This window comes from Solea solea, chromosome 3 (genome assembly GCF_958295425.1).
Source record: "Solea solea chromosome 3, fSolSol10.1, whole genome shotgun sequence".
NCBI classification, from domain to species: domain Eukaryota; kingdom Metazoa; phylum Chordata; class Actinopteri; order Pleuronectiformes; family Soleidae; genus Solea; species Solea solea.
In genome coordinates, this window is record NC_081136.1 from 10,420,068 (window position 1) to 10,446,888 (window position 26,821).

The 26,821-nt window shown below is 39.9% G+C and overlaps 1 protein-coding gene across 16 annotated transcripts in view; it reads left to right on the top strand.

The window, feature by feature from the left end:
- Positions 1 to 23,112, top strand: part of mark2b (MAP/microtubule affinity-regulating kinase 2b) — a 45,241-nt gene extending 22,129 nt beyond the window's left edge. The window contains exons 9-21 of one of the 16 annotated variants that reach the window (XM_058625737.1): positions 752 to 871; positions 2,366 to 2,495; positions 2,639 to 2,751; positions 3,139 to 3,213; positions 3,503 to 3,560; positions 3,956 to 4,104; positions 4,651 to 4,745; positions 7,644 to 7,784; positions 12,204 to 12,470; positions 15,133 to 15,159; positions 18,313 to 18,351; positions 19,056 to 19,165; positions 20,242 to 23,112. In XM_058625737.1, coding sequence (XP_058481720.1) covers positions 752 to 871; positions 2,366 to 2,495; positions 2,639 to 2,751; positions 3,139 to 3,213; positions 3,503 to 3,560; positions 3,956 to 4,104; positions 4,651 to 4,745; positions 7,644 to 7,784; positions 12,204 to 12,470; positions 15,133 to 15,159; positions 18,313 to 18,351; positions 19,056 to 19,165; positions 20,242 to 20,591 — 1,674 coding nt within the window. In that variant the 3' untranslated portion in view covers positions 20,592 to 23,112. The remainder of the gene's footprint in view (positions 1 to 751; positions 872 to 2,365; positions 2,496 to 2,638; positions 2,752 to 3,138; positions 3,214 to 3,502; positions 3,561 to 3,955; positions 4,105 to 4,650; positions 4,746 to 7,643; positions 7,785 to 12,203; positions 12,471 to 15,132; positions 15,160 to 18,312; positions 18,352 to 19,055; positions 19,166 to 20,241) is intronic. The other 15 variants (XM_058625739.1, XM_058625748.1, XM_058625746.1 and 12 more) reach the window with 15 other exon arrangements.
- The last annotated feature ends 3,709 nt before the right edge of the window (positions 23,113 to 26,821 follow it).

Here is a 26,821-nt window from a genome sequence, read left to right on the forward strand (position 1 = left end):
AACTCTCCAGGTTTTACTGTTTATTTAACAGATAATCTGGCTGTCTTCTATCACTCCATTAGGATATGCTATAATTCAGTGTGATATACTGGCAAAAAGTGTGAAATTTAGACAAGTAAAGTTTTGAATCTGGCAGTTTGAGCTCTTTAAAAGCCTGGTGTGTGCTTCATACTGTAGTTAAAATCTGTCACTGCATTTACCCTTAAGTGTCTTGAGTAAATGATAATTACTGAGACCCTTCCAGTGGGATTAAAGATAACCACTGAAGTAATTGGCTACTTTGACATTATTATTAGCACCTTGTGACCAATAATGCTTTCCTTTACCACTGCCTTATCTTGACTTAATTACCTTTCAGATTGTATGGAAGCAAAAAATGTCAAAATACCAGAAAGCGTGTGATGTCATTTTTTTTCTAATATGGCCCATTATGATTGAATTGTAGCTCATTTAAATGCTAACAAGCTTCTAGTTAAGGGAATGGGGGTACTTGTTTAACAAAACTATCAATCATGTGTGGGTGTTACCGCAACTAATTTTGCAGCTTGGTCAATTGAAGATACAACACAGTGAGCTATATATTCAGAGAGCAAGAGACTTACATAGCTGCATATAGATGAGAGATGTCCACAAAAGCACAGCTGATAAATGAAAGTGGTTTCATCAAATTTTGAATAGTTTAGCCATCACCGTGTTTCTTTTTTTCACCCCCCCCAAAAAAAAACAACTGAGTTTGTATTTCAATCGACAGGAACTAAGAGAGCGTGTGCTGCGAGGGAAATACAGGATTCCCTTCTACATGTCTACCGACTGTGAGAACTTACTCAAAAAGTTCCTCATCCTGAACCCCTTGAAAAGAGGCAGCCTCGAGGTAACACACGTGCATTGACACAGGAAGCACACAATACTCAAGGACACACCCTAACAGCTCAAAAGTATTTTTAAGTTTAACAATGTCAATTTAAATGTCTTAATGTTTTGTTAAACAGGTCCTGTCTAGCAGCTTAGGCATGTTGTTTAATTGATTTGATGTCTTAATGTTTAAACTTTTATCAGATTATACTGTAATATTAAATTCCTTCACACTCAATTTTATAAATCATGCAGACTGAAAAGACATGAGGCAAAGTTTTCCAGTCATAGTTTGTAAATCAGTCCATTCCGTGATGTCATTTTATTCAGTTGCACTCCCACTGCGACACTGTATACTTGCACTTGTTTTACCAGCTATGTGTGACTTTGTTGCTCAACTGTTAAATGCTTTTTTAAAGCATAGAAAAGGCTTGTTAGTTTGGGATTTATGAGTCACTGAATGTGGTTGCACAACAGGTGAATGAACAGCTGTTTTAGATGGAGGATTTTATTGAGAAGCAAGATGACGATCATGATTTCTGCATGTATTACAAGTATTGTAAACAATGACTCACCGACTACAAAGTTTGATTGACCTCCTTCATTTCGAAACAGCACCACATTGATACTGTAAAGAAAACTCAAGCTTGAGTGCTAGAATTCATTTACACCTGCAGTAGAGTTTGTGCGTCTCACTGACTGGGTTTGACTGAATTAACATGTGAACATTCAAATCTTACATCGTAATAATCAGCAAACCCTCTTGCATTTGTTATGTTTTTGTGTCCGAGGACGTCATTGAAAATGAAATGGAGCAGTTCCAAAACGTTTATACCTAAACATTAAAAATTGATTGAAGACTTTCGTCTTGTGTTAAGCAGAGGTTATGGGTGCTACAATTATGTGTTCATTCATTGCTGGTGATTTTCTGAATGGAAAGAGAGTTTAACGTCACAACTATGAACTGTTGCATCATGGGTTGTTTGTAGCCTTAATGTTGCCAGGCTAGTGAGTGAGATATGGTCCGTCCAGTTTAACCTGCAGGGATTTCTGAAGGCTGGTGAAACATGCTGTGCTGCCAAAGAGGAAATGAATGCACGACAAGTGAAAACAAGTTTTTAGTGTCTCCTTGTGCCTTCACTGCAGATATTAGGCAGAGAAAATGGCAAACAATTATTTTGAAAAGAATTTGCGTTTGAAAAAAGAATGAATTAATTTCAGAATAATGTAAAATGATTGAGAGTAACTCATAGGTGAGGACCCTATTTCATCTGAATTCTCAAACACCTTGTAAAATAAATTATTTGTTTTTTTTACAAAAGATAAGTCTGACTGAATCCATGATATAAACACTAATGAATGTAAATCGTAAGAGCAATGGTGTTACTCTCTGGTTTATTGTCACAATTTCCTTTAACCTCCTCTCCCTTCTCCTCTGCTTTTCGCCTCTTTTATCCTCTTTGACATGTCATGTCTTCCTGTATCTGTCTGTTCTATCTGGCTTGGCTCCCAGCAGCAGATAATGAGGGATCGGTGGATGAATGTGGGCCACGAGGAGGAAGAACTCAAACCCTACATTGAACCTCAGCCAGATTATAAGGACCCCAGGAGGACAGGTACACAGCACAGCTCTGTATTACTATGTTCGTATTCCTCCTTTTACACACATATACATACACACTTGAAAGTTTTTTTTACTTGCACTCAAGGATAATTCATTTTTGGAATTATGGACTTAGAGTAAGCCCAGTAATTATAAACAGTTTTTTTTTCTGTGTGCGTGCAGACATCATGCTGCAAATGGGATTCTCGCAAGAGGAGATTCAGGACTCGCTGGTGAACCAGAAGTACAATGATGTGATGGCTACATACCTGCTACTGGATTATAGGAACTCCGAGGTACACTGCTCCTCTCTTTCACACACTCACATTCACTATATCCTGAATAGCACTGGCATCTATTAAGATTACATTTTACACACACACCGAAAAATGATCACATTAACTATAGTGATTGAAACGGAATGACTATGCAGTCATAGACAATAAAATGTCAAATGACCAGTATTTTTTAATACATATATAGTTTCCTCTAAAGCCATTGGAACATAAAGGTGCTGTCATCTCTGTATTTGACCACATGTGTTTATCATCAAAATATGATTCTCCATAACAATGCGGTGTTCTGTATGACGTCTATTTTAGTCCCTGTTTGTTGTGCACACACCAGCGTCTCTTGATCTGCTCATTCAGACCTGTATTGTTGTTGTTTTTTTACTTCCTCAGCTGGAAGAAGGTGGCATCAAGCCTCGACCAGGAAGTGATGTAAGCAACATTAAAGCCCCCTCCCCGCCCCACAAGGTACAATGAGAACAAGAAGTCTTCCGCTAGCATGTAATGAGGTCCCCCATCTCCAGGCAGAGATGCAAGCGCACTGGCTTGGCCATCTCTAAAACACCTTGTGAATCTACTTTGTTGTTTTCTTCTCTTCCCTTGTAGACCCACACACTGTACCAGTGAAACAGTATCAGCAACCAAACCTCCTGACTTGCTTACTTAATATCCCTGCCTGCGTTTGTAATCACTTCATAACAAAGGATATCACAGTGACCTATGTCCTCTTTTTTTTTTTTTTTTTTTTACCTCTAAGGTACAGCGCAGCGTGTCATCCAACCAGAAGAGTCAGAATCGCAGAACCAATGACCAGGGTGAGATTGTATTTGTGTCAGAGGGGAACGGGAGATGGTGGTGTGTGTTAGATATAGCAGTCAGTTTTATAATCAGTAGCCATGTTGGAAAAGGAGGGAAGAACAGAACAGGTAGGATGAGTAAAATAGTTGAATTATGGTGAGCTGATTATTTGAATAAAGTTTGAGGTGAGAGAAGTGGATTAGGTAGTACAGAAAGCAGGACAGGGTGGAGTGGAGGGAGGACAAAGTTTGACTGAATGGCTTGTTCACTCAGCAGATTGATATAAAGCCGATTTCTTAAAATGATGACAGGAAATTAACTAATGGGTAGCAGAGCAGATGATGGTGCAGATTAGAAGAAGTCAAAGGTCTGAGTGGAGCCTTTCTCATGTACTCTCTTGTCCCTCCCCCAGGCTCCTCCTACTCTAAGAGGGGAGGTCAAGACAACCGCACTGCAGTTGAGGATTCTGGGAGGAAAGGTTCATCAGGCAGCTCCACTACCAAGGTGCCGGCCAGTCCTCTTGTCTCCTCTGACCGCAAGAAGAGCGCTACGCCTTCCACTGTGAGCCCAAATGTCAATATGGCATACAAAAAAAAAAACCCTATTTTATTCACCAGTTGGTAGTTCTACATAGCAAAAGAAAAGATAACGCATATGATAATATTACACAAACCAAAATCATTCAGATCATGATACATTCTTAACACTTTATCTAAAATTACTAAACTCTTTAGCTTTTTACAGTTGCTGCATAGTAAAACGTAACGAAAAACTATTTGACTTTTGAGCAAAACTACTGGCTTTTTCCACAGTGCGTTGACTTGAAAAGACAGTTACTTAGGGTAAACATGCAATAATATTGTAATTATGTGATGGCACAAGTCATTTTGAGAGGCTGCTGAAAATGTATTATAGGAAATACACTCAAAGCATCATTTGGTGAGGATGTAATTCATTTTTGGCGAGTGAAGTCATTACTGGCTCCAGGCTGCTCTGGGATAATTTCTAACCTTTAAAGTCACCCTCCATGTTCTTCACTAATCTCCCAGTCTTTTTAATTTCTATATTTCTCACAATTTTCTTTTTCCCCCCTCCCTCTCCATACAGAATAGCATCCTGTCCACTGGTACTGCTCGCAGTCGGAACTCTCCGCTGACTGAAAGATCTACGCTGAGCCAGGGAATCCAGAACGGCAAAGACAGGTACTCGCACCACACACCATGACAAAGGGAAGACGGGGACGAGAACACCCACATAGTCATTCTCACACTCACAGAGCGCTGCTTCTTCACTCACACTTAATACAAGCACTCTCACTCTGGTTTGTGAATGAAGCAGTGCTACAGCTGTCAGTGACTGAATCCCAGACCTTGGCTGGTTCTCTCCAGAGCTCTGCCAGCTGGCTCAGTGAGGCCCACAGTCCAGGGCAGGGCGAGCCCTCCTGGATGAGGAAATCGGGCTCTCTTGGGTATTTAGGCCAAAACTCCAGTAGATTACAGATTACCCGAGACGGTCTGATGAAGGCCTGCCAGTCAGAGCAAAGCAGAGTTTGCTGGACACACAGTTCCACTTTCGCTCATGAAGAAGATAACACAGTGGCCTTAATTTGTTCTTCAATCTCTAACTCCTCTTTCTTTTCTCATCTGTTGGATAACTCTTCTTCCATTATCAAAAAAACAAAAAAAAACCTCTGACCTATACCATAACCAAAATCTAAAAGTAATAATTTAACCTGTTTAACCCAAATAAAAGACACATAACAATCAACCGCTAGATTTAGCTGTAAATTGTGCTTATTTTATTCTCTCTATACTTCATTCATTGAATTAGTTCTTTGGTGTGATAGTCTCCTTCTGTTAAACCTTTATTTCTCATTCTATCCTGCATAGCGTAATTCTTCCTTCCAACTCTCCTCTCTTCCTCACTTATATCGATTGTGGACTTCAAATGTTCAAAACAAGGCCATGAAATTTCTTTTTTGTCTTTTTTTGCTGTCAAACAAAGTCGTCCGTCTGTCAGTTGTATCGGCCAGGAGCGAGCTCATACACCTCTTGCGCGTCCTTATATAAACCGCCCGCATATCACTCATGCTTTAACCAGCCATTTGCTTGTTCTTTTTTTTTTTACTTTTTTAAATGCATTCAATATTAAGCCAAGCCCTAATTCCTCCCATGTTGCAGTGGTCATTGTCATTACTGCTTTATTACTTGTTCATGTATCGGCCTCGAATGACCTCCTCCTTTCCACTGAAGTGTCCCACGTAAAACATAAACTGGATTCAGTCCATGTTCAGTCTGTAGTCTGATGTGGCTTTCAGAAGATTCTGGTCCCGAGCACTACGTGGTGGTGAGGTGGTCATTCGAGGCAGCATTGCTTTTTTGCTTCTTTTTTTTTTAAATACTGTGGGTGTGTTAGCCATGGTAGACTGCTAACTAATTTAGTGTATTTCATCTGCTTTGAATTTTTAAGTTCCTTTTTTTTTCTTTAATCATCATTAATGCTTTGAAGTTTGGGCTACTATTCCTTGTAAAACCCTCACCCCAACCTCCCCAAGTCTTTGTTTCTTTTTTGCTCTTTTCTCATTTTCTTCACTTGGTCCTCCCTTATCTGCGTCTGACCTCTTGTACCTCTGGATCAAAAGTCACTCACATTTTCTCAGTGTGTCCTTTTCTTTTCCTTTTTCTTATGTCTTAATAGTATTCTCTCTCTCTTCCCCCTCCTCTTTTTCTAAGGAGATTATGAAGGCTTGTGATGGAATATTAACTCTACTACATGGTGCCTGTACTTGGCTCTTAATAGGCTTACACATACAAAAATGTTCATATATACACACACACACACACACACTGTCTGAGGCTCTACACATACAAACTCATTGACACACAGGCTTAAACATACATGTCACATATGTTCAAAGTTGTGCAGTGAATGCAGATATCTTTCCATCACTAGTCAGTCTAATCCCTGTCAGAAAAAGAGTGTGTTTTCTTCTTAGCTACGTGTTTGTTTTCTTTGTAAGTAGCAGCTGTTTGGTTGACCTCTACAAATGTTGCCCTGTCTCTTCCTCACTGTTTATTCCTCTGCTCTCTTTCCTTAACTGTCTCTCCCCCTCTCTGTCTATCCGTGGTACCACTCTCTCCTGTCTCTCACTGTTTGGTTCTGTGTTGTGGAAAAAGGCAAGTTAGTGCCGTCCGTACTGCAGCCAATAGTTTCCTTGCTGATTAAGAGAAGGTTCAGGAAAATAGCCAGCTTTTGGTTTTAATAAATACAAAACAGTTTAGAATGTCTCCTGTGGAAAAGGACAGAGAAAAGAGAAGTTGGGCACTGGACAGGCAGAAGTCACCAGACAGTTCACATCTATAAAACTTTAATTATGGAATGATCATTAGAGTGATGTTACATAACACATCTGCTTGTCAACAAGGACATTTGGCAACTTAAAAATATAGGTCAACTCATAATAGTTATATTTGTTTATGAAACACATTTCATCCAGAACAATGCAACACAATGACAATTGAAAGATAGGAATATGTTTGAATTCAATATAGGCATGTAAAAGAGACTTTTCATACAGACTGTATCCACATTGTTTGTCCTTAAGTGTGTTTTCAGTCTGTGTTTCACTGTATGGTGTGTGTCAAAGTTGGTCTTTTTTTTGGTCAGTTTGGGTTCATATTAAAATCATTCATTGTGCTTTGTGAGAAGCACATTGAAGAGAAATGTCATCGGAAAAAACAAAAGACCAACTTTTCCTTATTGTTCCATGTGTGTCCTCTTGTTCTACATGTTTTCTTCTTTTTTTTAGTGTCTTCTTCCTTTACTCGTTCTCCTGAATCTCTGCTCTCTCACCCCCACCCCCTCCCCCCACCCTAGTGTGTTCAATAAGTGCTGCTTCTAACCATGCTCCACCTCACCTCTCGCCCACCCACACATAAACCCCGCCCGTGTTGTGTTTGCCTGTGTGTGAATGTGTATTGTGCTGGTGCGTATTTATGTGTGCATGTCTGGTGTGTTACTCACGTTTGTCGGTGTGTAAATGTACGCGTGTTTGTGTGTGTGTGTCGGGCGGGGCACTCCTCCTCCCTCCTTCCTCCCAGCCTAAACACTCCGGGCTCCCGCGCCTCTACTGCCTCAGCCGCTGCCGTCCTCTCCTCCTCCTCCTCGCGTCCCCGCCACCAAAAGTCCCTGTCCTCCTCCAATCATCCATGCCCCTCTGACCTGCACGCACCACGGCCAAGGCAAGTCTTTTACTCACTCACACACACACACACACACACACAAAAACTCGTAGCGTTTTCAGCCCCCTTCAGCATGCACCATTTTACTCGGCAAAGATCGTCATCCATCATTAATGGACAAAGGAAAAAGGGAGAGCTGAAGAAGGGCTATATAATTTGTTTGCTCTAAAGTTTTAATGATTTGTTCCACCTCCGTTTCATTAAAAGGGAAAACAGCAAATATTTTTTGGGGAATAACAACTTCTTTTTATTCTTTTTGATTACATTTTAATCACACACAGCAGTTAACTGTCCACCGGTCTTTTATCTTTTTGCCCCAAATTGTGAATTTGATCAAAGATGCTTGTTTTTGTCCCCAAAGAGTGTGTGTTTTATTCAACACAGACTGCTTGCTTGCCGGCAGCCAACTCACACATGCACATTTATATACACACATTCACCAAGTGACTCGCTAAAGAGAAAATGTTCATAAGATGTCAACTCACAATCTCATTTACTCTCAGATAAATTTAAATTTACTCTCAACCGTAACAATTTGCTTCAAAACGCTGGCAAAGTATCACGAGAAGAAAGTAAATGATTGACAAAGTAAGAAAGGGCATTTGAACGCATTCAATAGGTTAGTAAACGAATTAAAATAAAATATACACTTATTTCACGCTCAGTATCATGTGTTTGCTGATTTTAACTTCTCCAAGGAATTGATAGATTGTTTTCACCCTTCATACAGCAATCCAGAACCAGGAAACAAAGTTAGCATTTGTTTAGCAGCAAACATTACATAACACTGTCTTATCTCAGTAGCAGTAAGTTAGTGTTCAGTCTGTTTCTCAAACAAAGAGGTGCTGTACTGAGTTACTTAGCAACAGAGAAGGAGATGGTGGAGTTCAGAAAACACTGTGACGTTGCTCGTTTTTCCCGCTCAGATCTCACATTTACCCGGTGGACAATTACTGAACAGTGAGAGCTTTAAACAAGACGAGCAGGTTTTTTTTTTTCTGTACCTCTTGCAGACCAGAGATATTTTATTACAAGGGTTGTTTCCTGGCAGGAAAACAAAAAGACTGGAACAGATTCAGAGAAGAGAATATATATTTTGACGACTTAATTCACTAAACTGATGAGGACAATATAAAGATTGATCAAGAATGAGCAGATAACATTTGAGTATTTAACTATTTTATCCAACTTCCCCGTTTTACAGTTGAAGGAAATGTCATTTAGTTCAGCTTGTGACTAATGTTTGTTTGTTTTTTCTGTGACATAATTTAGAGACACTTTCATGAATGAGGCACTATATTTTGTTATGCTAACTTTAAGTTACTCAACTGCAGTTACATTTGAATTGATACACAATTGAGCCTGACTGTTCTCTGTTAAGATCTAAAGTCGGAAGGTCTTTGTTTAATAAATAGTAAATTTATCCTTATCCAGACATTACACAACTATTAGACACATATCATAGGAAATGTGAAATTGAAGAGGGGGGAAAAAACTCTTGCATTCAAAATCTAATAAACCCTTTTATAGTCCCATCAGTTGTCCAAATGTATAAACATTAATTTTTTTGTCATTGATTACTTTTGCTATGTAAAAGCACAGATGCTCTGGGAAGAATCAGACCAAATGTTAATGTAACACTAGTGTTGATTCATGTTTGTGTGGAAACTTGTATAATCTGCTGCATGTGACCTGACCTGTGTAGATAATTGTGCTTCATTAGGTTTTCTGAAATATTGTGTTTGTTGACAGAGGGGTTTTCCCCAGCTGCTGGAAGTGAATGGTCATGCTTGTGTTAATCAAGTCGCCTTTGCAGCCTTTCTCTTAATGCCATGCATTAAAGTTGCATGGGAAAACCCTGTTTTCCTTGATTAAGTGTGACAAATCTGGTTGAATCAACTGAATAATGTCTGTGTCTTGCCGGACATCTGTTACAAAGTCTGTGTATTTGTTGTCTTTGTGCTTGGTTTGTGTGTATGTTGCTTTGTTGGCCAGCTTCCCTGCTTGGCTGTATCTGTTTGAAGGGCTACTTTGATATTTTAGGTCCACTTTTTCTCTTTTTTGCCAGCCATCTGTCTTGTTACAGGGTGAAAGGTCTTTGAATATGTTCCTCAGGTCCCTTATTTACTGTCTGAGACTGAGCTGATATGTCACTTGCTCAGACAGAGACTCCCCACAACTGGTGACAGTTGTCTAGTGAAAAACCCATAAATGTCATACTTAAATTCCAGCAGAGCAAATGTCAAGGTGGCCCTCTGGCTCTATGTGCTTTTGTCTGCTCTATGTTCAAGTGTTGCTCTGTTGCATGCGTCGTTCAGCAGTGAGCTTGGGCTGTTCAGAAGCTGGTTGGGAACGATGGAGAGAAGGTACCACTCCAGCACTTAGGCTACATCCGTACTACTACGTTTTCATTTCAAAATGGCATTTTCAGATAGAAACCAGATGAGCATTTCGGCTCCGCATCAGAAGTAGCCTGCATTCATACTTCATACGTACCTGAAAACATGACCATTCAGGTAGGCTTTGATTCTCTCTGCTGCAGTTGTTTGCACAATGGTGAAAAGTATGAATGAGGAGTTCTGGCGTGAGACCAAAAAATGAGGTGAAACTGAAACGTACTAGGAAGTGTTAACAGGAGCTTTTCACACACCGCTTATACTTCAGTGGCGACTGAGGAGAACTATTTAGAAAACATGTAGTTTAGCGAGTCATCTTCTCCAAAGGTCTCCATTTCTGCACTTCCAGACTAAAATGATGCCCTGGAGTGTTACCAAACTTCTCAATTTTTCTGCCTCTAAACACTGGGGTAATGTGGACTGGGCGTGTACCCATAGCGAAACTTGTGCATTTTTTTATGATAATGGAGTAATGTGGATGAAGCCATAGATTGTACCCAAATGAGGAATAGGTACGTTTGCTCAGAACATGGTCTGTGTACTTAATTTCCATTCATTCTTGTTTTAACCAGTTGTCCCTGCACACCCTTCTTAAAAAAATTTACAGTTTTCATTCATTTACATTTATTTAACAACCTACATCAATGCTCCAGTGTAAGTAATGCAACACACTGGTTCCTCCATATTTGCATAAAGTAGTGGTGCAGGCTGATATAGACAAATCAAGTACACTTAGCTGGGAAATGATGCATCAGCCTTTATACCACACCACTATGTTACACTTTATTTAGATGCTACAGTCTATCATTATCTTTGCCTTAAAACTTAACAGACAAAGATAGTTGTTTATCTCATAGCTTTAGTGTCACATTCGTCCCAACTAATCAGACTGATCCAGCATTTCTTTCCTCTGTGTAGACATGTGTGTTTGTTTGCATGCGTTTGTCTTCCTGTGATCCAACTGAAAGCCAGCTTTGACAAAATGTGAGGTTAAAACCCCATAAATGTCACACTGACACCGAAAATGTTTGAATTTATGTGGTTTCAAAACTTCATTATATAAACTTAGATTGTCGTGGTTACAGATCAGATTATATGGTGGCTATGTGACTCTGCTTACATTTAAACAACCTTTATTGAACTTAATAATGTAATGTGGATGTTGACCACATATAGGGTAAATATATCCTTGCGCCTGTAACTTCTATGTCCCACTGTCAGCTGCAGACATCTGCAGTGAATTGCCGTTTGTTTATTCTACTCATTTGCCTGTCTTGTCTGCTGTGAACTTTGTGTGTTTGCTTTTTCATTCTTTGCTATTTATTTTTGTTGGGCTTGCCATCTGGTGCAGGTGCATTAGTGTCACACAGTAGGGCATGGAATTTACAAAGCAAATGCAGAATTTTACCTGAATAGTGTTTGTGTGTGGAAGAGAGAAAGCAGAACCCCCACAGTTGAGGCAAAGAGGATTAAGTGTGTGTCTCTACCTGTGTGTTTTTTCACTGATCTGATATGAACCCAAATATTGATTTGGTGGCTTTTTAAGGATCATAAATCTGAAATGTCGGGGTCAGCAGATGTTAGACATAGAATAGATACTTGTATGACATAACACTGAGGTAAGTGGCTAAAGAAGAGTAACTAAAGAAGGGATTTCCTTCTCTTAGAGTTTGTCTAACTGTGTTCCTCCTCACCCCACCTTCACTCCCCCCCCTTGATGCCTGTCTTCTTCCCTTTTCTGTCCTCTTGCCTCACCTCCCACACCTCACTTTGTGTCTCTATTCCTTGTCGTCTTTGCATTTTCATTCCACCCTCACCACACTTTCTCTTTCGTGCTGTCCTTTGTGTTCTCTGCCTCTCTGAATTCTTCTTCATTTGCACCTCCTCTTCTCTTCTCTCCCTCTTATTCTATCACACCTTTAAATCTCCCATCTCTTTGATCTAACACCTTTCCTCTCCTTTACATGTCCTCCTTCATCCCTCCCATCCCTTCCTACCTCTCTTTCCTTACTCTCCTATGTAGTGCTCCACCACAGCGGGCGCCCGGTGCCTCCCCGTCTGCCCACAACATCAGCAGTGCTGCCGTGTCAGACCGGACCAACTTCTCCAGGGGGGTGGGCATCCGCAGCACGTTCCATGCTGGCCAGCAGCGGGGTGCCCGGGACCAACAAGGCTCTGCCTACCCCGGTGGGCCTGCGTCCCCATCACTGTCGCACGGAAACAGCCAGGCTCGGAGGACACATGGCGCCACAGGGATTTTCAGCAAGTTCACATCCAAGTTTGTACGCAGGTGAGTAGCGAAAAGGGGAAGCAGTAACATGAAAGAATGGGAAGGGTGACGAGTATAGGGTTAAACTTTGTCACAGTCTATGTGCAGGGAAATGAAGTAGCAACAACAGGAGAGGATATGGGGCAGAAGAAGGAAGTTTGTACTTTTGTAAATGTTAACAGTTGTTAGCAACCGTTCTATTTATTATCCAGCTGCTTTGTAACTTAAGTACAGTTTAAAGGTTTTTTCTGAGTATTGTGGTTTCAGTTTGGAGCAGAAAATGACTAGGTTTACATTACAAGTCATTTTGTGTGCTCATTTCCTCTCAGGAATGCTGTACTGTATATCCATGTCATCACTGGTTTTCAGAGGGGGGTGATCCCATCTCGTCCCTATCGCTAAACTTGTGCTGATCTGTAACTGTGCAGCAAGTAGAAAGGGAGAGGAAGGCAACAGCTGTGTCTTCTCTATAATTTTCGTTGGAGCTGTGGTGACTGAGGAGTAATTTTGGTTTTGGTTCCATGTCTGGCCCAGTTTTCATCTCACTCCTCTAGTGCAAGGTTGCAGCAGTAACTACTCCCATGGGTATCTACCAACTTGGCCTCTTTAGTGTCCACTGATATTACTTTTATTTTGGCTGTGGGAAAAAACACAACTTTGAATTATATTCCATGCAGATATATTATGTCAAAAATATTGCAAAATAGATGATTAGTGAAACAGTTGGCTATGAATACATAGTTTTTAATGGTTACAATATTAAGCATATACGTTAACAAAAGACCTAAATGAAATTGTTCATTAGTTAATTTCTGTTCTTTGACTTCTCTACTGTGTCTCTGGTACTCTGTCATAGTAACGGCTAAACTAAATAGGTTACCCATTGACTGTATATAGGTCTGTTTCACAGTGGACGCTTGGACTTTGTCACAGCAGCAGAGACCCAGGTGTTTCTGATAATGTTAACGGGTCCCAGTGATTAGTTTTACTGTTTACACCTGTGCTTGTCCTCCTGTGACATGTCAACGTGCCTAAAAATGATGAAATGACACAAAACAGTATTACAATAGTCATTGATTTTTGTGCACTATTTTTACCTGTGGTTAAATTTATCTGTGGGCTTTGAAAGCAGGAGACTGTTAAATTACAGTGCCCATAAAAGAGCATGTCTCCCAGTGCAACTATATAACTCAGTGATGTATTTTAAATAGAGCAACATGAGCTTGTGAGACGCAGGGAAATTGGATATATACAAGGTAATTAAAATGTATTGTTTTTTGCTCTTTTCACTTGTCATCTTTAACTTACATTTCACTACCGGGAATACATAATTTAATCACAGGTCAATTTAGAATACTACAGGAAATGATCCCAAATGTATATTTGCTGGTTTTTACCTATGGAAATTATTATTAATTAATTTTACTAAGTGTAGAGTGCTGACTCCACATAGCGGAGTCAGAACGAGAGAGACGGAGTGGATCAGTGAGGCAAATAATGTTCAGATGCTGCTTTACAGAATGAAAAGTGTGGAGGGAAAGAAGTGACAGGAAGTGAGGTGGCAGGAATGAGCAAGCCTGAAAAGAGGGAGGTCCAAGTGAGCAATTAAAGGATGAAAAGCAGAGAGAGTAGGTAAGGTTTAGAGTAACGTTTTTGTCCTCGTCGTCCAACCCTGGAGGTGAATTTTGAATGAAAGTGTGAGGAAGGATGTGTACGTATTGCTGTTTGTGTAAATTATTTAGTTCTGTTTAAACACACACACAGGGTTTGAGATTGCTCGCTCTGTGTGTGTGTGTGTGTGTGTGTGTGTGTGTGTGTGAGAGAGAGAGAGAGAGAGAGAGGCGGAGGTACAGGCACAGCCACTCTCCAGGCCTCCCACTCAGAGATACTGTAGCTCTGTGGCGACAGTATCCATGGTTACACCGGAGATATCACTTTTCCCTCAACTATAAATACCGCTAGTGGGGACACCTTGACACATGCAAGTGCGTGCAAACACATACACACGCACTCAACTTGGCATTCTGGTTGTTGAGTTGGTGGAGACAGAGACGTTGTGTTGCATTCAAACTAACACACACACGTTTACACTAAAGCTGTTTGTTTTATTAACGTATCATATATCGTCACCACTGCACATTTTGCCTGGGCTGGAGAGTGACATTTCTCTGTACTTCAGATGCATTGGTCTGTGTGTGTGTCTGTGAGTGTGTAGTGTGAAGTAGATTGTTTCTCCAAATGTTTTAAAGATTAAGTTCTTCTTTTCAGGATCACGCAAGACTGTTCTTAACGTGTAGGAGTGCTTTGTGGTCATGTTGGACGAAGGGGTGGGTGGGGGTGAGCATGTTTAAATGTGGGTCTCAGTGGAATTTTCCCGCACAACTTACTAAATACCTCTAAGATGTTGTGTTGTGATTTGACAATGTGCACACTGAAAGTGAAGGTTGACTGCAGGACAACACTGACATTGTCTTTTTTGATGTTCATGTTTAATGTTGGTTTGTGCTTTGCTGCTTCAATCCCATGTGTGTCGGGTTCATGTTGGACTGAATGTTTGTTTTAAAGTTTGTTACTCAAGAGGGCAGCTTGTCTATAACAGGAAAGTCTATATATATATATATATACGTTTTATACATACGTTTTGTTTTTCTCTTTTTTCTTTATCCCTCTTTTGTTTTTGTAGAAATCTGTCGTTCAGGTTTCCGAGAAGGTAGGCATCATCCCCACGGTTAAATATATAACCCCTTGATATACACATACGTATATTCTCTTCATATATATTTTACATATATATATATATTTCCTCCCCTTTTGGTGTTTTGTGCAGCTTTTTGTTGAAATCTTTCTTTTGTGCCTTGAGCCTTATCCTTTCTCCTATTTTTTTTTTTTTCTCTGTGGTTGGCCCTTTTTTTTTGAGCCCTCTGGTTTTGAGTGCCGCGTTATGGCCTATGTATTTATTTTTCCTTATTATTTTTACTAACTCCCCTCCCTCACCTACTGACACATTTAACTCACTCACTCCATCACCACGCAGCACAATAATACCTCAACCCTCTTCCTCTCCGTCCCTCCATCGTTCCATCCACCTCTTCCTCACCCCTCCACCCCAACCCCCCATCATTTCCTCCCATTTATTTTACCAGGTAGTGTGTGTGAGCTTGTATTCCCCCTGTAGCGCCCTAGATTCAGGTCAGGTTGTAATAGTGCAATAGATCAAACTCCCCTCCTTCCTGCTCTTAACCATTTCTTTTTCTTAGCTTTAGATGCAGGTGTTTAGATGTTGCCCTGTTCTAATTGAGAACTTCATCAGAAATCTTCCCCAAGAAGTTAACCAAAGAGAATATCATCACATTTCTCTCAAATTTTCATTACCTTGGCTGAATTCCCCCGAAATATTAAAATGCTGCTAACCGTATACATGCTAACGCCTCCTAAAAAAAACATCATCCATCTCGCCTTACCACCCTCATCAATTTAATCACAATTGGATTCTCCTTTGCTGAAAGATTGAAGTTGGAATTCTTTTTTTTTTTTTGTATTGTGATGTTTTCTGTAGCTCTCACTGCCAAAGTAGCACACTGTATAAAAATAAGAAGTCCCAGGCTGTAGTTGGTAGTTGTAGATGGATGGAGGTAGAGAGGAGAAGGACCCAGGAGGGACGGAGCTGCAGTGTTTCTCAGGCTACACTTATCTGGAGGCTGCACTGTTTCTCTCTTTCACTGATCTGTTCTCACTATGGCACTGGCTCTCTAACAACAGCAGCAGCAACAGAACTGGATGGCTTTGACCTACTCTGACTGGGAAAGACCTTAATACTGTGAACACACACACACACACACACACAGTCGTCTTCTGGGAAAGACCTTAATACTGTGAACACACACACACACACACACAGTCGTCTTCTTCCTGTACACACCCCACACATTTACATAGGTACAGCTGAACACACGTTTCACGTCCACATGTGTCTCTCACACACTGGCTCTTGAATGTGTTGGCTGCTCTTTACCAGCACACAGGGCAGGTTCCTTTTAATCTGGACCATTGCTCCACCTGGTGGATGGAAGCTATATCGAGCATTATTGTAAGTCTATTCTCATGCATCACTGGATTAGTTATATGAGAAGAGTTATAAGCAGCCTTTAAATACAAATGTATGAATATGGTGCAGATGTATTTAAATGTACAGTTTTGCTCCATATTTAGTGGGACTGTCCATGTGAGGTACATGTAGCATCAAAATAATCATATTATCTCTTTGAGGGCGGTTTTGCATGCCTTCATTTTAACTCGCAACTGGGCATTCAAAATGGCACAAATTATATTTTGTCTACAATTCATCTTTATTTTTCATTATTTGTGAAAGCTTTTTATATATATATATTTTCCACACGTCTCCACTTGTTATTTTTCCATGTTCTCTATATTTAACCATGTTTTTGTTGCAGGAGGAATTTTAATTTATACTGTTTTTGGTTATTGTTTAGTGGGGCCAAACAGAAATAATACAATTTCTCTGTACAGAATCAATCTAACATTATACAACTGTTTGAATTTGTCATGCTCCATTCACTGTCTGCATGTGTGTTGCTATTTTCTGTCTTGTCTGTGTTGTTGTTTGTTTTTTGTTAGTTCCTCGTTAGTTTGTCTGTGTGCTGGTATGACAGAATATCTTGTGTTTCAAAGGCTACATTTACAGTAATGTCACAATAATTTCAGTTAAGTTTTCAGGATGTGTGTGCGTGTGTGTGTGAATGTGTATATGTCACTTGTTACTAATAAAGTTTTTTTTAGCAATGCTTTAACCTTAGGACCCGCCGTCACCATGCCAACCATTCTGTTCCAAATCCTGGTCCAAAACATTCCATTTCACATTTTGTTGGAATTACATCCCATCTCATTCCATGCCCTTCCAGTCTGTTCCAGCCTAAAATACTGCCAAGTGTCCTCTACAATGAGTTGTCTCCTTTGAAGCATTTTACATTTTGTCCCAAGTACCATTTTAATTTGGACCAGTTAATTTTTTAGGTTCAGCACCATTTCATCTATAAACTCTGGCTCCACCTTAACAAAGGCTGAATTTAAACAGGTTGCACCACACAAGCAAAATAGGTGACTTTGTTAACTGTCAAAGCCTTTCGTTTTGTCATAACCTGTTAAACTTGTATTGTATATCCCTAAAATAACTAACACAGTGTACCTCAGGTGATGAAATTTCACACCGATAACTTTGTTAGTTTAGCAGTCGGCTGTCTCACCAATTATCAAATCAGTTCATTTATCACTAACAACTTTTCATTGTTGAATAAAAACAAAAGTTCTAATTTCACCTTCTGTAAAGCCATATGTAAAATATGTAGTTAATTTGCTCCTCTATGGCAGTAAAGTCTTTGGTTTTTTTGGATAAAGCAATACATTCATGTGTTGTCATTTTCAGCTTTAGAAAACACAGATTTACATTTTCCACCATTTTATTTTGCAAAAATACAATAGAATAAAAATAAACATGCCCCAATAAAAAATACGTACATAGACGGCCAAGGGCACTAGTGGTATATTTTAATTTCTCTAAATGAAAAGTGGCTCCAGCTCTATCTCTCTTTACACATGGTGTTCCCTTTATGCTGAGGTGATATTATAGTGGCTTCACAGAGCTAAACTGGCATTGGAACCTGAAGTAGCTCCACTCACTAGTTACCAGTAGCAAGGATTTCAGTGGTCGGATTGGAACGTTACGTGAGGCATGGCGAGCAGCGGGACCATGTTCAGTCAGCTGATTTACTATCTGTCTCAGAGTCCAGATGTTGCCCTTAGTCTTCAAAAAAAAAAAAAGACTAAACTTGTGTTGATTTTTTTCGAGGAGTCCGTATGAGGGAGAGGGTCGGGATGAGGGGAGCAGGTGAGATCCAGAACCAGCCTGAAAACCGAAAACCCCCTTAAATCCCCACAAAAAAAAACTGCCTGCCAATCATTAGACGAGCCAATCAGTAGATGATCTCCGAGCTTGTTGTGAATGGCTGGGAAAGTGGGGGCCGAGCTGTGGTGTACTGTATAATCAGTTGGTGATGGTGATAACGGTTTAACCAATCAGGGGGCGGGAGATTGGCGGTGAATGTTAGCATCCCAAAGAAGTAGCGATGGTGTGGAGGTTGACCTGCATGATGATGTGAGGGGATGGTGTGTGTGTGTGTGTGTGTGTGTGTGTGTGTGTGAGGGGAAATCAGAGTCCGAGTACCCAAATGTGTGTTAGTGTGTTAGATCACATCACAAAACACTGTGTCTCACAAACACACACCCAAAACACAAATGACGACTCATGTTTGACATGTTACAAGAACACACACAAACACACAAAGGGGTACTGAGAATTTTTTTGCTTTGTCTTTCATTCATTTACACAACCTCATCTGCCTCATTTCAATCCTTCCTCTCCCTTTTTTCTCACCACCTCCTTTTTTTTTTGAATAATTCTCACACTTTTCCCGTTTGTCTCTCTGCTCCTCTCTCTCTCTACTGTCGTCCTCACCTCTCTTTTTCTCCTCCTTTGCCCCTTTTGCCCTTCTTCCTATGTTTCTGTCTCTCCTGTGGTCCCTCTCCGCCCAGGTCAATGCTGAGCAGCACGGTGGACAAGTCGGAAAAGACGTCCGGCGGCGTTCTCTCCTCCTCTTCCAACAACGATGAGAACAACTCCTCACCAGGATCTGGAAACACTGGTATGATTCACTTTAAGTATTTCTCCAATCCTGAGGACCGATCACTCAATTTAGCGTTTTAAAGGTCCACTGTGAAACATTTAGTAGCATTTATTTCCATAAATTGAATATTCTACCTATAAGTATGTTAGTATAGTCCTTTTTTATAGTGATTGTACATAAAGGCGAGGGCAGTTTACTTCAGCACAAACTGCCCCACTCCACAAAAAACCATATGCATAAACTAACAGAAGGTGGAGTAACAAGAGTTGCTAAAGAATGTTTTCATCCTTTCTGGCACACAAAGGCCACCGTAGTTCCCTGACACATTAGTTGCAGTCTCACCAATAGAGATCACCAATTCACACACACTGAACACTTTACAGGCTAATGTTTGATTCCGATTAATTGAATCAAGTTATGCTGCTGTTCATGCTCGGCCAAATTCACACTACAAGATTTCAAGCTCAGTTATCTGCTTGAAGACGAGCTGCTTAATCGCTCCCTGAGTTGTCAAATATTCACCGCTGGAGGAAGAGAGAACAGCTGTTTGAAATTTAGTTTTGAGTCTGCAACAACTTTAACGTCTCTAGCCAAATCGGAGCATCAAAAAAAATATTCATCAAAACACTCGGTGGTCAATCTGGGGAAATGGACCTGAGCTCAATTACAGCTGGTTTCACAGGGTTAGTCTTTCTGTGTCACACGAATTCCTGCAGACTCCAGGTCATAGGACGACACATCAGGCTTGTTGTGTGAATGGGGTGAAGTCTGCCATCTCTGGTGGCCTTGTTTCCAACTGTTCTTTTATTTTCTGTCACTGACTTGTATCTGCAACCTTCCGTCATTCTTGTTTTACCTCCATTTTTCTCCTTGCATTCTTCATTCTCTCCCCTTTTGCTCTCCTGACTCTGGTTTCACTTCTCTCGTGTATCCCTCTATCTTCTATTCCTGGCTTTTAATCACCCCTTGTTATTAACTGTATAATTATGTCTCCTTTCCTTCATTCTTCCTCCCTCGCTCCTTCCCTCTGTCCTGCCTCTTGATTGCTCCTTTTCTACCCCCCCCCCCCTCATTACTGTTCTCCTCTTCCCCAGGTGGCACTGGCACACCTCCGGCCATCGCCAGCCAGAAGGACTCGGTCAAGCCGCGCTCCCTGCGCTTCACCTGGTCCATGAAGACCACGTCGTCCATGGAGCCCACGGAGATGATGCGCGAGATCCGCAAGGTGCTCGACTCCAACAGCTGCGAGTACGAGCTGCGCGAGCGCTACATGCTGCTGTGCGTCTCGGGCAACCCGGCGCGCGACGACTTTGTCCAGTGGGAGATGGAGGTGTGCAAGCTGCCGCGGCTTTCCCTCAACGGCGTGCGCTTCAAGCGGATCTCGGGCACGTCCATCGCCTTCAAGAACATTGCCTCAAAGATTGCCAACGAGCTCAAACTGTGAGTGCAGAGGAGACGCAGCGAGGGGAGACGAGGCGAAAAAGGAGGCGGGAGGGGTGAAGGAGAGGATGTAGCGAGGATGAAGGTGATGCTGTAGGTGGGTAGGGAGCGCTGCGGAGGTCAGGAGGTAAGCTAAAGGGTGGGATCACTTTAAAAATATCGCGATTGTTATGAGACAAAGGTCTGAAGTAGGGCTATGGGTTCTCTGAGACTAGAAAACCTTTCTTTTCTAGACGTTTTGTTCCTTACGTTCTTGAAGCCCTGCCATCAGGAACTCTGAGTTGTGAAGTACTTACAGGCCGAGGTCTTCTCTCTCTTCTCCCCCTTCTCTCTCTCTCTCTCTCTCTCCCTGCTGTTTGTTTTCCTCGTCACATGCTACTAAGACGTTCCACTCTTCTGCATGTCCGATCTGCTTTATCTGTTTTTAAGGAGTCCCACTTTGACCACTCCTGTCACTTCTTCCTGCTATTTATTCAGTTTCTCTGCACGGTTCTGCCGGGGGAAGGGAGGAATCCAGGGGGCTGAAAAAATGGAGGGAAAAAAAAGAGCGGAGGAAAAGTGATTTAAAACAAAAACAAAAACTTTCTCTGAATGATTGACAGGACACATGGAGCCCTGTTTGCTGGGAATAAGTTATGATTGTCCTCCGAACCTGAATGGACTCGCACTGAGCCACAACTCAGGCTACTGAAGCCCACACACACACACACACACACACACTGACACTCATAATGGATGGACGACTCTTCTGTCGATGAATAAAGGACCCTCTCCACCCTCCATCTTTCCACACAAACCTCTTCTGAATCCATCCTTGCACCATCCCCCCTCCTCCCTTTTCTCTCTCTCACACACACACCTCTTCACCTCCCTCTCTTCCTCTAATTAAAAGTGAACTCGGCACAAACACATCCATCTTCTCACCTCATCACTCCCCTTTTTCTTCTTGCTCATTTTTATTTTAAATTTCTTGTGAGTCTGAGGAGGCCAGTTAGACTTATGTCACCATCAGTCGTATGGACGCTAACTGTAAGTCCGTACATAATTTTTTTATTTTTTTTTTATTGTATTTAGTTTCTTCTTATTTTATGGCTTTTAAAAGAGTTGTGCACTGGAACAGAGGGGCATGTCGGCACCTGGGGAGGGAAGGACAGTCGACGGACGGGGTTGTTGATGGATTTTACGTTGCCTTTCTTTGAAGAATAAACATGGGGTTCTTTTTTTCTTTTATTTTTTTTGCATTCGTCGGCACACAGATGTTCGGATGGTCTTTGATTTGTTGTTTTTTAAGGTTGGTATGACTTTGGTCGGCATCGTATTCAGAATGTCGATCCTGAACCAACACATTTCTCGTCGTCCCCCTCATTTTCTCAGCTACACATATTCCCAAAGAGAAACACACAAACAACAAAGGAGTCATCGAAATCTGCAACAAACAGTAACGCACGTGTGTGTCTGTGTGTGTGTGTGTGTGTTTAATCGTGAAAGATCACTGGAAAAAAAAAAACACACAAAAAGAAAAGACAACGAAAACGATGGTGAATTATTTTCTTCTGCTTTTAATTTGATAATATATTTTTGTGTCGTTGAAAATTTTGGGTTTGTACAGATTAGGATTTTCTTTTGGGGGGGGGGGGGTCGGACTGGTTGTGTCAAATCATATCATTGCTGCCTTTTTGGTGTAGTGCACCTTTAACACACACATCTCCTAATGTATCAGATTAAATGAAACCCCCTCCAAGTGCAGGAGTTATCGATGTATTTAACAAAGATGATGATGATGACGGCAACTACTGCTCGTTCTTTTTCTCTTTTCTTTTTTCCCCTGCGCCATTTTTTTATTTTGCCCATTTGTTTTAATTTTTGTTTGATTATATCTATTTTTTAACGGCGTTATCGGTCCAGAAGCTTGAAGAAGAGACGGGGGAAGCGGCTCTCATGTCCGTGACACGTGCTTGCTTTCAAAATAAAACAAAGCAGGAGAAGTCACTTCCTCTTCTTGCGTTCTCTCTCTTTCTCTCTGTGCATTTGATCCAATAGTTTGTTGCAACAGAACAAAACCACACACACACACGTACAGAGGTTAGTGAAGAGGAACACGGCTGAGTCCTGTCAGCTGGTTGTACCTAACTTAACACTTTTTTCTTTCTATCACGACGACACAAAAAACGTCAGGTTTTTGTTTTGTTTTTCTTTCAGTTTTTAATACGTCAGATTTTTCTTTAAAAAGTTGATCATTGTATTAAGGTGCTGGGTATTGGATTCTAATTATTATTCTGGCTGTTGCTGTTATATTATCTCTTTCAGGGTTGATTTTATTTTACATTTTCGTTTTACATTGCTGTAATTTACGTTGATTTTAAATGTGTTTTGAGCAAACTGTAACTGTAGTGGTGGGTTTTTTGGGGTTGGGAGGGGTGATCAACTCCTGAAAAATGTATTATTTGTTTGTTTGTTTTATTTTGTGCAAAGACAAAATGATGAAAAATTACAATGATAGTAATAAAAACAATGATATAATAACAGTTGGACTCTGAACATGTGATTTTTGTGCCGTGAAGCTTTTGGGACGTACAGCGTGTGATCTTCATCAGCGGCTGGAGGCTTCAGCGAAGGCTGCTGGAAGTCCTTGAAAATAAACAACCATTTCTTTCACAATAAACGGCTAATTGACCGAAGAGATGTAGGAATAAAATAAGTCGAGTCTACATGAGAACTACTTCACCTGGACCTCACTTGTGTGCGTTTGTGACTCGCATATGATTTTAGTTGTTAATAGAATCTCTTTATTGAATCATTTTAGGTGCTGGAAGAGTGGAAATGAACTTTGAAAGTGCTTGAATTTGACCATGGAAAAGGTGTTTGAACCCTGAACAGGATTATTTTGAAATGATTTGACCTTTCTGTTTTTGTGTATTTTTATTTGAGTAATAACTAACAGGGACAGATACAATGTGTTTGAACTCCTTAGCATTTGTCAGATGTCATTTCCAATGCCTTTCTGAATACTTGTTTTTTTTATATATACAGTATATGTACTACGAGGTTCAAAGTTACGTTTGATCTGTTTTTGTTTCCAGGTGTTTCAAACTGTCGACCACTGTATTGTCGATGTGTCGTCTGAAAGCACCTTTGATGAAGTAATCCTCCTCACATGCTGTGAACCCATATGAGCAACTGTTGTGCTTCAGGTTTAGTGAGAAACAAAAAGGGGGGCTTTTTTTATTTTCACTGAAGCCATTTTGACAGGTTTTAGCAGGAAAAGCTCATTATTGACGACTCTGTTCAGTTCATGTAGGTCAGGACAGCGACTTACTGTACTGAAGGAGCGAGCATGCAGCCTGAAAGAGAAGAAGCTGAATGGAACTCAGCCATCATCAATGTGATAGAAAACACAGGTGATGTATTTATTTTTATTTTTTTTACTGTGACTTGTCGCTGTGAAATGGGCCTGTTAAAGTTGAAATATTTGACCTCTGTTTCAGCTGCTTCCTGTGACAAAACGATCAACATTCTCCTGCACAGATTATACAATTATGAAGTGTATGGAGTATATTGGACCAGTCACTTTAAATTGACTGGCTAAAACTGGCTAATTTATAAGTTACACATCATACGTATCAAGTAGACCAGTTTTGGTCTCTAAACACATCTGTCTTTGTGTCATACGTGCTGTACATTCACAGACGTATGGCAGCCCATTTCCACCACATGGGGAAAAGGAATGCATAGCCTGAGGCAAAGTCATGAGATACTAAGTCATAATTGTGAGGTTACATCCATAAATAAGAGATGCTTTGTCCTAATAAAGGAATACCATTTCGGAATTATGACTTGGTATCTCATAGCTGTGACTTAATAGGTCATAATAATGAGATACTTTATCATTACGACCTAGTATCACAATATTATGACTAAATATGTCATTATCATGACTATCTCATTGTTATGACTTAGTATCTTAATATTGTGCCTTAGTATCTTATTATTATGACTTTGCATCTCATTATTATCTCATTATTGAGATAAATATGTCATTATCTGTCATTATCATGACTATCTCATTGTTATGACTTAGTATCTTAATATTGTGCCTTAGTATCTTATTATTATGACTTTGCATCTCATTATTATCTCATTATTACCACTTACTTTCTCAATATTATGACTTAGTATCACAATATTATGACTAAATATGTCATTATCATGACTATCTCATTGTTATGACTTGGTATCTCATTATTATGACTTTGCATCTCAATATTATCTCATTATTACCACTTACGTTCTCAATATTATGACTAATTATGTCATTATCATGACTATCTCATTGTTATGACTTAGTATCTTAATATTATCTCATTATTACCACTTACTTTCACAATATTATGACTTAGTATCACAATATTATGACTATCTCATTGTTATGACTTAGTATCTCATTATTATGACTTTGCATCTCAATATTATCTTATTATTACCACTTACTTTCTCAATATTATGACTTAGTATCACAATATTATGACTAAATATGTTATTATCATGACTATCTCATTGTGATGACTTAGTATCTGAATATTGTGCCTTAGTATCTGATTATTATGACTGTCTCTCAATATTATGATTTACTAAGTCATACTAATGAGATTCTTTCTCACTTAGTATCTCAATATGACTAAACATCTCATTATGACTTTGCATCTCAGTATTATCTCATTATTATGACTATATCACAATATTATGACTTTCTATCTCATTATTATCTCATTATTATGACTATATCACAATATTATGACTTAGTATATCATTATTATGACTTTGCATCTCAGTACTATCATTATTATGACTATATCACAATATTATGACTTAGTATATCATTATTATGACTTTGCATCTCAGTATTATCTCATTATTATGACTATATCACAATATTATGACTTAGTATATCATTATTATGACTTTGCATCTCAGTATTATCTCATTATTATGACTATTTGACTTAGTATATCATTATTATGACTTTCTATCTCAGTATTATCTCATTATTGATTTACTTCCTCATTATTATGACTTACTATGATAATATATATAGTTGTATTTGTCAACCTTCCATAGAGACGGGATTCTTAGTGTTGCCTGGGTTTCACCTTGACGAGACGTTTCCCCACAGAGAGCTGCTGCTCATCAAACCTCTGGTGAATGTTGTGCAAGACAAAAAAAACACAGAGATCAGCAGTTAATGAAATACTCGGACCAACAAACAAACCGCTTTCATAATCACTTAAATCTCCCTTCTTCCTCATTCATTTCATGCAGGGTTTGAACAATAGCTCGTCTAGCATAGCACGAGTCTACTTGACTCGGTGCTCTGAGTTGCTGTCATTAGAACTCTGCCGTGAAAGCGTGTACCTAATAAAGTGGCCCGGGAGTTAACCTTCGTTTCGGGGCAGAGTCACTTGTCACAGTTACAGTCAGCGTGACAGTGGACTCGCGTGGGCCTTCTTCACCGCAGCCATTTTGTCACAGTTGGAGAAGCACAGGTGAAAATCATGAAATCATTGCTTCAGTGTTCACGCTGCTTTCATTCACTCGTCATTAATGTGATCATCAACACCTGTGCTGTTCCTGCTCAAAATGGCTGCCGTGGGGGAGCAAAAAAAAACAACGAAGGAGCTGATGGATTCAGCAGGTACAAGTAACGGCACACTTTGTTTTATTTAAACACATTTTGAGATAAACAAAGAATATGTACCACACGACAACATACAATAGGTACAAAAAACCCATAATATTATAAATAATAAGAACAGAAAAAAGACTATAGTAGTAACACACTGTGTTTTCAGTGTAACCATGAGAGCATGAAACAGATGTAAACAAAAAATACATTCATTTATTTCAAAGCCAAATCTTAATGTTATAAATTTGCTGAAAGTTGGATATCATTCATTATTTTGGAGTTGATTTCTTTTGTTTTTGGGTTGAACTGGGTATTTATTTGGTTCTCAGTTTGCCTTTTTCTTTTGTAGGTCAAATAAATTCATTATGTTATTCCCACAAGATAGAGCAGGGCATTTTTTTATTTTTTTTTTTATAGAAAGTGTGGGTTGTTGAAATAAAATATAATGCTCCTTCAAAGATGGAGGTTTAGGAAGTTGCAGCTGCCCGGACGATTCATTCAACAATTGAGTGGAAAAAAACAAAATGATCTGTAGATGGCTCAGTAATGGAAGA